Here is a 14,140-nt window from a genome sequence, read left to right as displayed (position 1 = left end):
TTTGTCCTCACTTGCAGTGTTGTGCATAGAGAACCTATAGAGAATGGGTGTGATCCAGTTCAGAATGTGTTGGGTAAGCACATAAGAACTACTTTCTGGGGGCTAACAGTGTGGTGCAGCAGGTTAAGCTGCTGCCTGTGACGCTGGCATCTCATATCAGGGCGCTTGTTTGAGTCCTGGCTGCTCTTTTTCCAATCCAGCTACCTGCTAATATGTCTGGGAAGGCAGTGGATGATAACCAAAGTGCTTGGATTCCCTGTCACCCATGTGGAAGAGCCGAATGGAATTCCTGACTCCTGGCTCTGGTTTGGTCCAGTCCCAGCCATTTGTAGCCATTTTGGGAGTGAACCAGCTGATGGAAGATCTCTCTCTCTTTCTCTCTGTCTCTGTGTATGTCTCTCTCTGTCACTCTGTGTTTCAAGTAAATAAATAAGTCTTTTTTAAAAAGAAATTTTTAGAATGAAGTCTTAAAATAGTTCATTTGTAAGTTTCTACAGCATTTATCAATCTGAACAAAATAATATAGCTTCTTAATTTTCAGATGCTGTGTGATTACCCCATTAATTTAATGACAGCTTTTCAGGGGGATAGCACTATCATTAAATATCTGAATCAGTTTCACATCCTGGTTTCAGACATGTTGAAATATTTAGAAAAAAGTCCATGTGAAAAATGAGGAAATGCAGAGTTGCTTCTGGTGTAGTTTTTCAGAAGTAAACTTCTTCCTTTGTGGTCAGCTGAGTCAAGATGATATTCTGAAACCAAAAGGGAAGGAAAGCCGTCAAAGCCTGTTGGTTTGGCCTTGTGCTCATCTTAATGACTCGTGGTTTAACCCATGAGTTGGATAAAGGGGCCATGATTGAAACATGGCTTTCTCAGGTGGGGAAGGGCTATGGAATTAGGTGGACATGAATGAGAATCGAGTCTGCCACCAAGTCATGAAAGTTCTGTGGGGCTCTTTTGCACAGTTGCTAGACAGATGCCTATTTCTTGAGGCTGTTGTGAAGTTTAGAAAACCTAATATTGATTGAATGCCTTGCACAGTGTTCTAGCCTATGGTCTGTTGCTATAGATACCTGGAACTCAGTAATGGATGAAAGAAAGAAGCGTGTTTAGGTTCATGTTTTTTTGAGGCTGGGACGTGCAAGAGCATGGTGGAAGCTTTTTGCAGGGCCTTGTGCTGCTCCCATTCATAGCAAAAAAGCCTAAGTGATACAGAATGTTTGCAAAAGAGGCTATACATCAGGGACACCTCACTTTACTACAACCTGCTCTGGTGGTAACTAATCCAGTCCTGTGAGAACCACATTAATCCCTCTTAAGGACAGCCTAGTCATAGCTTAGATGTCCCACCTCCTCTCAACACTGTTACACTGGGAATCAGAGTTCCATATGCTTTTTGCAGGGGACAAACCATATGCCCTGGCTCTGGTCCTGCTGTCTCATGCCGGGGCTCCTGGGTGCCTTTTACTGCTCCTACCAAGACTCCAGACTCAGTGTTGCTGGATCTCCATATCGTCCAGGGATCTCTAGGAAATGTTCTTACTTAGCACCTGCACTGGTATAGCAGCCTCTGTGATTTCATGGGACTATTACATTTTCATGAGAGGTTAAAATTTTTAAAGTGAAACTTAGCATTGAGCTTCTACTTCCAGTGTGGTCACAAACTGTAGAATCAGAAAGTTACTTAGCCATCTGGGACTAAGTCTCTTCCTTTCACAAATGAAGGTAAAACTGGCTCATTTCTTGGGTCCTTTCTAGTCCTGATATGCTCAGTGTTGAGATTTCTTTGCCCTTTAGAACAAAACACCCCAATTCATTTGTACTATTTAGAAAACATGAGTTGAAGGATCTCCTTGAACACTTGCTGTTTAGTCTTGCTGTTTAGCATTTTAAAAATAAACATCTGTTTAATGTTGGGAGAAATTAAATTGTAGGTTCCAGATGTGGCTCAATTCTCTGTAGAAATGTACATTTAAGTCACAGATCTCGGAGCAGCCTTGAGGCAGCTGCCAAGCATACCCTGTTCCCCGTGGGCCTTCCGTTACCTGTTTTCTCCTGTCTGCCAGGTGAGATTTGTGAAGTGGCCCCGGCACCACTGGCTTCTTCTCTTCCATGTTTGGCAGCTTTTCCTTTGTGATGTGCAAGCAAAGCTTAGTGGCCCTGGAGCCCCACGGCCTTGGCATTCTGTCTGAGAGACAACTCTGGAGAGTCTCTGAAGCTGAGGTTGCTGGGACATTCTACTGAGACACAACAGAACAAATGTTTCTACTTTGGTGTAAAACTAACATTCCAGACCTTTATTTGCTTTTTCTTTTCTGCCATTCATGTGAAACATGTAGATGAAATCACAGGATCTTAATCTGTAAAGTATTGAATTTCAGTTTTCTGGAGGCCTGGATTGTATTTGGTGGAATGTGGCAGAACTCAGTCATGCTGTGTTTTGGTATGTGTGTGTGCATGTGTGTGCATATGTGTATATGTATGTGCACATGTGTGTGCATGTGTGTGCAGGTGTATGTATGTGTGTGCTTATGTGTATGTGTGTGCATGTGTGCGTGTGTGTATATATGTGTGTGCATGTGTGCGTATGTTTGTGTGTGTGTGTGTGTGTATGTGTGCGTATGTGTGTATGTTTGGGGTGAGGAGAGTTTCTCTCTCATTCACTTTTCCCCTGATAAAATTATACTCAGTTCTCACATGCTCAGATATTCAGGGTTTGCAGAAGTTTGGGGTTTTATTTTTTGTTTATTTGCATTTCTATGTGCCTTTCTACCTCTTACCCATTTCACTTAGTTACATCAATGGAAAATTTTGAAAGTGGTAACGTATTTACCCTTTTTCCATTCTCAGAGTTCCTAGCCTCTTGAAATTCAATTGGAAAAAAATGTTCTGGGGGTTGGCACTGTGGTGCTGTTGAGTTAAACAACTCCCTGCAGCTCTGGCATTCCATCTGAGTGCCAGTTCAAATCCCAGTTGCTCTACCTCCCATCCAGCTCCCTGCTAATGCACCTGGGAAAGCTGTAGAGAAGACAGCTCGAGGGCTTGGGCCCCTGCACCCACATGGGAGTCCTGGGTGGAGTTCCTGGCTCCTGGCTTTGGCTTGGCTCAACCCTGGCTATTGTGGCCATTTGGGGGAGTGAACCAGCAGATGGAAGATCTCTTTCTCCCTCTGTGTCTCTCTGTAACTCTGTATTTCAAATAAATAGATAAATCTTTTTTAAAAATCCTGTTGCTTCAATTTAAAAAACAAGATTTTATTTAGGGGCCAGCATTGTGGTGCAGTGGGTTAAGTCATCACTTGTGACCAATGGCATCTCATATGAGCACTGATTCAAGTCCTGGATGTTTTGCTTCCAAACCGTCTCCCTGCTAATGTGCTTGGAAAGGCAGCAGAAGATGGTTCAAGTACTTGGGCCCCTGCTACCCATGTGAGAAACCTAAATGGAGTTCCAGGTTCCTGGCCCAGCCCTAGCTTTTGTAGTCATTTGTGGGAATGAGCCAGAAGATGGAAGATCTCTCTCCCCTCAGGCAACACCCCCATCCTCACCCCCACCCCCAACTCTGCCTTCAAGCACAGGCAGCAGCTTAACCTGATAAGCCACAATACTGGCCTCCTGATAACTGAATGTAAACTCACTGGGGAACTTCAAAATCAAAAAAATCCAAAGGAAGACAAAACCAAATACAGCAAAACTAAATTCTTGGTAATAATTGTGTCATTATCTTTTAAAATAATGAATGATGTCATTCACTAAACACTAGTTACATTTCAGACTCCATCCAGTACATATTAATATAAATAAAGTTAAACTTTTGTTCGGGTTCCCCCCAAAATTTAGAAAGATCTGATTCTAAATGTTGGCTATTTAGCTTCTTCCAACTTCAGTTTGTAAGGCCACTCACATGTGGCACTTACATTCCAGAGAAGTGAAACCGAGTTACAGAGTTACAAAGAGAGGCCGTGCTGAGAAGTAGAGGAGGCCAGCACCGAGCATGCTAAGTAGGCACCCTCAGATTGAGAATCATGGGGCCCACTGCTCCAAGAAAGGTACATTTATGTTAAAGAAAGTTGCTGCTTTTTTTTTTTTAAAGATTTATTTATTTAATTGAAAGTCAGAGTTACACTGAGAAAGAAGGAGAGGCAGACACACACACACACACACACACACACACACAGAGAGAGAAAGAGAGAGAGGTCTTCCATCTGCTGGTTCACTCCCCAGTTGGCCACAATGGCTGGAGCTGTGCTGATCCGAAGCCAGGAGCCAGGAGCCAGGAGTTTCCTCCGGGTCTCCCACGTGGGTGCAGGGGCCATCTTCTTGGGCCATCTTCTATTGCTTTCCCAGGCCATAGCAGAGAGCTGGATTGGAAGTGGGGCAGCCAGGACACCAACCGGCACCCATATGGGATGGCAGCACTGCAAGCGGCGGCTTTACTTGATAAGACACAGCACCAGCCCCAGAAAGTTGCTTCTTAAATGGAGAACTCCATGTGATATGTGCTGGAAGGAGGTGGAGCGGGAAGTAGGAAGTATTAACAATAATAAATGATTCTCCTGAGTGGTGCTGGTAATTGTAGGTGATGTTGTGTGTGCATTTGTGTATACATATATGTGCACAAGCCTATCCATATGCATGTTTGCATGAGTGTGCACCTATACATATCTGCACATATATATGCATGTAGCCATGCATGTTTCTCTACTTGTGTGTGCAACTGTGTATTAGTGTGTCTATATGTGTTCATGAGTGTGTATATATGTCTATGAGTGTGCATTGATACAGATGGCTCTGTACAGTCTGTGTATGAGTGTGTAGCTATGCCTTTGTGTCTATATATGTGTATATAACTTTGTAACTATGTATGAGTGTGTATCTATGTGTGTGTCTATACATATGTGGATGAATGTTTGTGTCTACACATTTTTTGTATATGTGCACATGTGTATATCAATGTATGTGTCCATATATGGGTGTTTGTATCTAAACATATGTTGTATCCATGCATTGGTGTGTTTGTATGTATGTTAATGAGGGCATAATCTTTTTTTTTAAGATTTATTTATTTATTTGAAAGTCTGAGTTACACAGAGAGAGAAGAAGAGGCAGAGAGAGAGAGGTCTTCCATCTGCTGGTTCACTCCCTAACTGGCTGCAATGGCCAGAGCTGCGCCAATCTGAAGCCAGGAGCCAAGAGCCTCTTCTGGGTCTTCCCACATGGGTGCAGGATCCCAAGGACTTGGGCCATCTTCCACTGCTTTCCCAGGCCATAGCAGAGAGCTGGATTGGAAGTGGAGTACCCAGGACTTGAACCGGCACCCACATGGGATGTCGGCACTGCAGGCGGTGGCCTTACCCTCTACGCCACAGCGCTGGCTCCGATGGCGTGATTGATCAATGGAGCAAGAGAGAACCATACTGAATGCGTTTTCATTTTGCATCACAATTCTATATGGCCTTGGGCATATTTCTTAGCTTTCTTTTGCTTTTGATCCCTTCATCTTTAAATTGAGACTAAACATAATCCATGTCTCATAGGTTGTAGTGAGAGGCATATTAAAAGCCGCAGGGAAGGAAAGCTTTGGCTAAGCAACCAAAGTGCTGGTCTTTATGATTCTCATCTTTATCATTACCTCTACTCTTCACATTCAAAAGAAACTGGCTGGGAGAGTGAAATATTTCCCTCCAGTGAATTGGTGGTGCATCCAGGATTCTACCCTTGCTCAGTCTTTCCATTGTTCAAAAGTATCTGTCAGGCTGATAACATCCTTTCTGCCTTTTATTTTTTTTTAAAGATTTATTTATTTGTTTAAAAGGCACATTTACAGAGAGACAGAGAGAAAGAGAGGGAGAGATATATTTTATCTGCTGGTTCACTCCCCAAGTGGCTGCAACAGTCAGGGCTGAGCCAGGCCAAAGCCAGGATCCAGGAACTTCATCCATGTCTCCCACGTGGAGGCATGGGTGCCCGAACACTTGGGCCATCTTCTGCTACTTATCCCAGGCCTTAGCAAGGAGCTGGGTAGGAAATGGAGCTGTCGGGACATGAACTGGCACTGCTGGTGTTGTAGACAGTGGCCTTACCCACTATACCACAATGCTGGCCCTCTTTCCTGCTTTCTACACTAGTAGGAAAACGTAAGTTTCACAATGGTGCCTATATCCCATATACAAGGCTGCTCACCATCATGGTGGTGGGAGTCGCTTGTGTTGGTTTGGTATTTCTTGTTGGCTGTCTGGGCCTTGGAGTCTTGCAGACTTGAATTTCAGCCCTAAATGCATCATTGTATGACCTGGACCACAGTTTTGTTTATTTGTTGTTTTCATCTTGCTTCTTTGGGTGTTTTTAGAACCTCCAGTATACGGAATGGGATTACTAATAACCTTTGGTTACTGATACACTCTCATCAGTGTCTCCTCTTCACTTATTTTGCAATTCATTGGACATTTTAAGTAATATAATAATACATATAACTAAAGCTAGGATTTAGACAAGAGTGTTTATCTAAACTTCCTGTAACCATCTGGTCATTCCTCTTCTCATACTCTAACAGACAGCATCCTGGGCTCTATGTTATCCTTTACTTCTCTTCAAATGCAATATTATATTCATAAGTTTTCTGAAAAAGAAATTTAAGATGACTTTAAAAAGAATATTCTGAAGTGGATATTTAGCCTAGTGGTTAGGACATTGATACCTTTGTTCCACATCATAGTAACTGGGTCTCATACTTACCTCTGGCCCCCTTAACCCAATGTAGACTTGGGAGGCAAAAGTGATGGCTCAAGTAATTAGGTTTCTCCATCCACATGGGAAACTTGGATTGAGTTTCCAGCTCCCAACGTTGGCCTTGACCTTTGTAGTCATCTGGAGAGTGAACCAGCTGATGGGAGCACTCCTTGCCTTGCTGTATCTCTGCCTCTCAAATGAAAAAAGTAACCATTAAAAATGATTTTTTAAAAGGGATATTTTCTTGTATATAATCCTTTGGGCTTGACTGTTGTGAAGTTCCTCTCCACGGTGACATTCAGTAGTACCCTTGTTTTGTTCTATAGTTTACACTCACAATATGTAAAATATACTGTAGTTTATGCATTCTCTTGTTGGTGGGCATTCGGGTGTTTGCAGGATTTTGCTTTGTGGAGAGAGCTGTATTAGCCTTGTTGAACACAGAATAACTCCCGCACATGTGCAAGTGTTTCTCTTCGGTAGGCGTGGAATCGCTGGGTCATAGCGTATATGAATATTCAATGTTAGGAGATCAGAGCTAATTGTTTGCCAAAGTGGTAGTCTCAGTTTTCACTTTCATTGAGATGTGGATACACGTTCTTTTCAACATTTGGAATTGTTAGATTTTTTTCCTTACTAATTAAATGGGTGTAAAATTGGGGCTTTAATTTACATCACATGACATTATCCTCCAGTGGAACTTTCATTTACATTTCTCCAACTAAGACTACTAACGACTCTGAACAGCTTTTCTCATGCTTATGAGTATTATGTGCTTTCTTTTCCATAAAAATCCTTACCTTTGGATCAGTTTTCCATTCAGTTGTGATCTTTTTTTTTTTTAACTTTTTTTTTTTTTGACAGAGTTAGAGAAAGAGAGACAGAGAGAAAGGTCTTCCTTCCATTGGTTCACCCCACAAATGGCCACAATGGCCTGAGTTGCACTGATCCAAAGCCAGGAGCCAGGTGCTTCCTCCTGGTCTCCCATGCGGGTACAGGGCTCAAGCGCCTGGGCCATCCTCCACTATACTACCGGGCCACAGCAGAGAGCTGGCTTGGAAGAGGGGCAGCTGGGACTAGAACCCGGTGTCCATATGGGATGCTGGCGCCGTAGGCAGAGGATTAGCCAAGTGAGCCATGGCACTTGCCCTGCAGTTGTGATCTTTTGTTTTGTTTCTTTCTTTAGGAGAAGTGGGACAAGTCATTTGAACACTTTAGAATGATTTCTGTATCTGGAAAAATAGAGATGATAATACAATGTTCATAAGGTAGCTTTAGCTTAAATTAATGTTTATATATATGATTGGTACCAGATAGTGTAAGGGACAATCACAAAGTGCTACTTCTCATTCCCTGCTGGGCCTTGCCCCACCAAGAGCTGCCCATCCATGGACTAGCTTTGTTGGAATTTGCCTGTTTGCTTAGTGGAGAATCTCGGCTTATTGGTGCAACCCATGTGGCCCTCCTAGTATTATTGTACTTTGGGGAATAAAGCAGGTTAAATGAACTCACACTCCCTTGGCTGAAATATGTGGAAAGGCAGTAGAAGAGAAGAGATTCGGTGAATCCTTGGCAGCATAAAGGGAAGCAAATTGCTGTAATTATTCTGTTGATCGCAATTGCCCTGTCTGTAGATGTTTGAAGTATGAATTAATATGACAATTGGGAAAACTGGGGATTTAAAAAGCATACCTAATCAAACTGGAAATTCAGTTCCAAGGGGAAAATTCTAGGATGACTCCTGTCTTGGAACCAGTGGTCCTGCGTAGCCCTGTGACACGGCAGGTGTTCTGTTTCTCTGCTGCTGGGATCCTCTGCCACAGCACTTGGGCGAATGGTGCACAGTCATGCGGAGAGGCTACCCTGGGAACCAGGGAAAATATTAGAAGAAGACTCTGCAGGTCACCAGCAAACGACATGCAGTAATTGTTTCCAGCTCCTGGCTTGGCTCTCTGGAGTTGAACCTAAGGAGCAAATCTGGATGGGAGAGTAAGCCAATCACTCTAGCACCCTGGATGCTCCTGCGTCTCACTGAGCAGCTTCCTGGAGGAGTGGAAGGCAGTGCCGGTGCTACAGTAACTCTGGAGCTGCAGCACTGCAGCATGCCGTCTTTCATCTGTCTCTATCTGTGCTCAAAGTCCCTCTTAGGACTGGGAGGTAAAACGTTTCTATTGCTAGCATTAGTGGATGTTTGTGAGCCATGATCGCTGTTAGTGTTTGTGAATCTGATCTTGATAAATACGTGAATCATCCACGAGTATATCCAACCCGGGAAATGTGGAAGTTATTCTTTAGTGCATGATGCCTTTTTAAATGTTTGCTCATTCCTGACTTTGTGATGTTTCTCTAGTTTTCCTCCCGTTTGAAAAGCTCTGCTTTTCAGCTTTTGGTAGGAAAATTGGGAAATGCAACCAGACGGAGTTTAGTACAATGTCATCTCACCTTTCCTTTTGTCCTTTTTAGTATACGCCAGTCTGACGCATTCCTCAGAGAATCTTTGCTCTAGGGACACAGGCTTAAAGAGTTTGGAAACAGCTTTTTGTTGTGATGGCAACTTCAATTTAGGAAGTAGTTAAAAGAAAAGTTTGAATGCTCTCCAAAGGCAAGAATGCTGTGTACTTATGCTTAGAATCTTGCAATTTACAAGTTATAAATCATTTTCCTTTGTGCCAAGAATTACACAGAAGAATAATGAAGTCTCATTTATTTCGTAAGTAAATGCAAAAACAACTGGTAACCCAGCTTCACTGAAACATGGATGCTACCTCAACTTCAAAGGCATGGGGCTGCCTACATGCCCAGCTCTGGGACCCATTCAGGCTGGAGAGGTTACACACAGGTCTCACAGAGGATGTGTTATTTCTTGCTGATCTTTGGAGAAATGAATTTCAACAATAATTTATAATAGAAATAGTGAAAGAGAAAGGGATTTTTGAGAGTGCTTGAAAAAGATTGCATTAAAAGTTAAGTTTCTTTTGGTACAAAACAATTTAAACATCCACACAGAGTTTTCTTATCATATGTATTTTCCATGAACTTTTTGAAGAGTCCTTCATTGTATGCATGGACTTCAAGCTTTATTAAACCAAAATAAGTTATTTTTGAATTCTGTTTTTCCATGAACATTTTGAAGTAGTCGTGCATACAGAAAGAAGCAGTGTTAAACTCAGAGTCTTTCTGGCTCTTGGTTTTGTTATGTACAAACAGAGTTCTTTATGTTTCAGAAGAGATTGCTTCTTGTGCCACCTACCTTGTCCCTAGGGACCTGGGGCAATAGCTGAACAGCAAACCAGCCCCTTTCTTGCCAATTATTCCTTTGCTAATACCTCCTAATTCTTTCCTGACTGCAACTTTGCAAAACAATACTATTATCTGGGAAAAGTAACTTATAGCATGAAATTTGGGTATTATTCATATTTTTGTGTCGCATTCTATTTTTATTTAAATGTATAATTCGGAAATATTTCTTACACTTCCCAGTTGGTCTGGAAATTTTTGCAGAACTATGTAACAATGACTTCCCATGCTGGAAGTTCCAGAGAAAATAGGTCTCTCTTCACAGAGCTGTTTTGCTTTGTAATCAAGTCCGATAGACTGAGCCTTTTAGTAGAAAATCAGTAAAAAGTAACCAAGAATAAAACCCTTGCACTAGGATATTATTTGTAGTTTTATTTAAATTTTAGATACAGGGCTATTAAGGCCTAGAGTACTTACTCAGAATTAAATAGCAAGTGACAGAACAAACATAATGAAACAGGAAGAGAAGCCAGGTCTCTTGCTGAGAATTTTCCCCTAAGCATTGACATTCTCTGCAGCACAAATGGATGTAACTGAAGAAGTCTAGTGCAGGCATGTGGACAGGTAGGGGTGGCTTAGGAAGCACTTTCCAACTTAGGCAGTGGAGGCTAGAAACCAGGTAACGGGCTGTAAGACCTGTCCCACCTTCAGTGATTTGCTCAGAGGGCTCAGCATATTGTCATACTCAAGATTTATTAAAGGGGCAGGTGTTGTGGAGCAGTGGGTCACGCCACCACTTAGGATGCCCGCTTCCATATGGGAGTGCCAGTTGGAGTCCCTGCTACTCCGCTTTCTGATTCAGCTCCCTGCTAATGTGCCTGAAGGAACATGGCCCAAGTACTTAAGTCCCTGACACTCACATGGGAGATTTAGATGGAGTTCCTGGCTCCTGGCTTTAGCCTGGCCCAGCCCTGGCTGTTGTGATTATTTGGAAAGTGAACTGGCAGATAGAAGATCTCCCTCTCTCTGTCTCTTTCTCTCTGTCACTCTGCCGTTCAAATAAGTTAATAAGTAAATAAAAGTTTTAAAAAATATTTATTACAGTGGAATGATGCTAAGCAAAGGTAGAAAGCTCAGGGGGTGAGGTCTTGGGAAAGCAAGGCACAGACTTCCAAGGCTTCTCTCCCCAGTATAGTCAGTCAGAAAGTGCTTAATTCTCCAGTGGCAAACTGGGATAAGCCAGGTGAAATGGTGGGAAGCTCAAAAGAGACTCAGGGTCCGGGATTTTTGCTGAGAGCTGGTCATGCAGGCAGCCTCTGCCTGGGATGGATGGAAATTCCAGACTCCCAGAAAGAAAGCAGGTGCTCAGCATTAACCACAGTATTTAGGATGGGAAGAAGAAACATTCCAAGTTCTGGATGTATTGACTCTGAGATGACAGAGGGTGTCCTATTAGAATTTCAAAGGTGTGTGAAAATGGAACTAAAAGATATGTTTATTTTGGCACAAAATCCATGTATACACAAAATTTTCAAAAAATTCATGAAAATGTGCATTATGAAAAATTATGCATGATTTCAAAGGGCCATATATCTAGTATATATAGTACTATGAAATATAACCAAGAGTTTTTCAGATTGCATTACAAGAAGCTGATTCTAATATGAAGTTCATATCCATGGTGTATTTCTTATGACATGATAACAAGAATAAATCACATAATTAGAGAATTGGCATTAAAAAAATTTTGACTTTAAATGAACAATGAAAAACATACTGTTAACAGGTATAATTTTAATGTGAAAACATTATTATGTTATTAAAACGTACACATATTAAATAATTTTTTCAAAGAACCTGAATTAACTTTCTATTCCCCTCACTGCTTATGGAAATTAGGTAACTCTTTACTTGAGAGATCTAGTCTTGTCTTAAGGTGTTTTTTTTTAAACATAAGTAGCTAGTTTTTCCTGCTTGTAAGCAAAGTATAAATAATAATAGCAATAATATTTATCATAATAATTTCCTAAGGTTTGTTCCTATGTGGGAGGAGGGTCCTGATGTGCACAGACTTAGAAAAGACCCAGGCAATGGTATGTGCTGGTGTCATGTGTCATGCTATGCACCTGCTAATCTTTGAGCCAAGCCAGTGAAACAGTATGTCCACAGGCTTTTCAACGTTCTAGCTGACAGTCTCCTCTCCAGAGAGGAGCTATACCACCCAGGCAAGTTCAACTTCCTAAAGAGTATCCTACCACATCTCCAGCCAGGGCGACTTCAGACCATCTGTACTGGTAGTTCTATTTTCTCCCCCTAAGACTACATTAAACAGTTAATTTAAATATATGACTATTTTCAATTGGTAGTGTCATCATTGTACTTAGTCTAAGCAGTTTTTCTATGTTCCTCGTGCGTTTTTTTAATGAAGTGGTTTTCTTACTTGTGTGGGTGTAAGCATAGTAACAGATTTAGGATGATTTTTGGATTTGCCTATGTGTGGGGGCCCGATGGCGATGCAGTAGCTTTGCAGTAATACGAACAAAACCACTTCACACACACGTGTTGCGGAGATGACATTCTAATGTTGTACACGTTGGATGTGTCAGAATCTTAAATGTCACCTTTGAATTTAACACAACACATTCCTGACTTGCATTTTCTTGACTTTCCTTAAAAGTGACCTATAGTAGCTATAGAAACTTTCTTCCTTCTTCCCTCCCTCCCCCTCTTCCTTTTCACTTCCCTTCGTTCTTCTCTCTCTCTCCTTCCCTCCCTGGCTAACAAAGAATGAGATTTCCCATCTGACCCCCATCTGTACCCTCCTGGCTCCCACCAACTCCTGTTACTCTTAACTCTCACCATCTCCTCTTGAGGCTAAGACTCACAGCAGCCATGGGTGGGCAGATGCTGGGGTAACATTCATTCTACCTGGATTCACAAATCAGAAGAGCAAATATGAAAATCCTTTCTCTTCCATGCAGCTATTTTTAAAATTCATTCTCTGTTTTGTTCTCAAGCAGACTTGAGGTTGTCAATCAATCATTTGAATAGAATAATAGTTGAGGAAGTCAGGCTTAAAAGAAAATATGAGAAGGGAAAAAAATGAAGCCCAAATCAAAATGAGTATGATAAATGCATATGTGAAATGTCTTGCTTAGCTGATAAGGGCAGGTGGCAAACATAGACCTTCAATTTCTAGCAGAGAAAATGAAGAGAAAAACATGAAAGTGGAGATTTGAAATGTCTGTAAGATACAAACCCAAGTTTTCCTAATACTGGAAGTTAAGAGGAGTTTCTTCCATGGATGTTCTCAAAGAGTAATGCAATGGACAATAACTTGAACAGCATCCTTTTCCAGATAGAAAATGGTTAGCCGACTGGCTATGACATCATCAGTATGTTTGTATGTTTGTATTGTGCACAAACCCAATTCAGTATAAGCAGCACTGCAAGAGCCAGTGATTCCAGTACACAGGCCTATGCAAGAGTAAAGTGCAGGAAACTGAGATGAACAGGCAGATCCTCATAACCTACAGGTAGCTGTATTCATGGATAGATTCCTCCCAACTGGTATTTTGTTTTAAAGATTTATTTATTTATTTGAAAGTCTGAGTTAGAGAAAGAGAGAGAGAGGGAGGGAGAGAGAGAGAGAGGTCTTCCATCTACTGGTCCACTGTTCACTCCCCATTTGGCCACAACAGCTGGAGCTGCGTTGATCTGAAGCCAGGAGCCAGGAGCTTCTTCTGGATCTCCCTGAGGTTGCAAAGGTCCAAGGAATTGGTCCATCTTCCACTGCTTTCCCAGGCCATAGCAGAGAGTTAGATCAGAAGAGAGCAGCCGGGACTAGAACCGGCGCCCATATGGGATGTCAGCACTGCAGGTGGCAGCTTTACCTGCTCTGCCACGGCGTCAGCCCCAGCCCCAACTAGGCTTTTGAGTCAAATTACTTAATATAACATCTTGGTTTGTATCTCTGACTGAAACTCAGAGTGTAGTATTGCCAAAGTATATGGGAATGAAAGAAGACTAGATTCATTTTCTCTGAGGAATGCAGCCCTGAATGGGTGACTGCTATGGCTTCACTCAGGGATGCAATGAGGGAGGACCCACCAGCATGGTTAAAAATCTTCTCTCCAGGGGTGGGCATTTGGTCAAGTGGTTGAAAGCTGGTT

At 42.0% G+C, this 14,140-nt stretch overlaps 1 protein-coding gene across 34 annotated transcripts in view; it reads left to right on the top strand.

The window, feature by feature from the left end:
* The window catches only part of EPB41L3 (erythrocyte membrane protein band 4.1 like 3), a 267,762-nt gene that overhangs the window by 56,401 nt on the left and 197,221 nt on the right, over positions 1–14,140 (top strand). For 4 of the 34 annotated variants that reach the window (XM_070049925.2, XM_070049928.2, XM_070049923.2 and 1 more), the window contains exon 1: positions 8,740–8,888. The exons of 11 other annotated variants lie outside the window; for them this stretch is intronic. In XM_070049925.2, coding sequence (XP_069906026.2) covers positions 8,747–8,888 — 142 coding nt within the window. In that variant the 5' untranslated portion in view covers positions 8,740–8,746. Of the gene's footprint in view, positions 1–8,737; positions 8,889–14,140 lie in introns of those variants that run through there. 19 more of the 34 variants (XM_070049945.2, XM_070049942.2, XM_089305294.1 and 16 more) reach the window with 11 other exon arrangements.

The sequence above is a fragment of the Oryctolagus cuniculus genome, chromosome 10, assembly GCF_051225735.1.
Source record: "Oryctolagus cuniculus isolate XC-2025 breed Fujian yellow rabbit chromosome 10, ASM5122573v1, whole genome shotgun sequence".
NCBI lineage: Eukaryota > Metazoa > Chordata > Mammalia > Lagomorpha > Leporidae > Oryctolagus > Oryctolagus cuniculus.
Note: the sequence above shows the minus strand (reverse complement) of the source record. Positions and strands in the feature narration are given on the sequence as shown.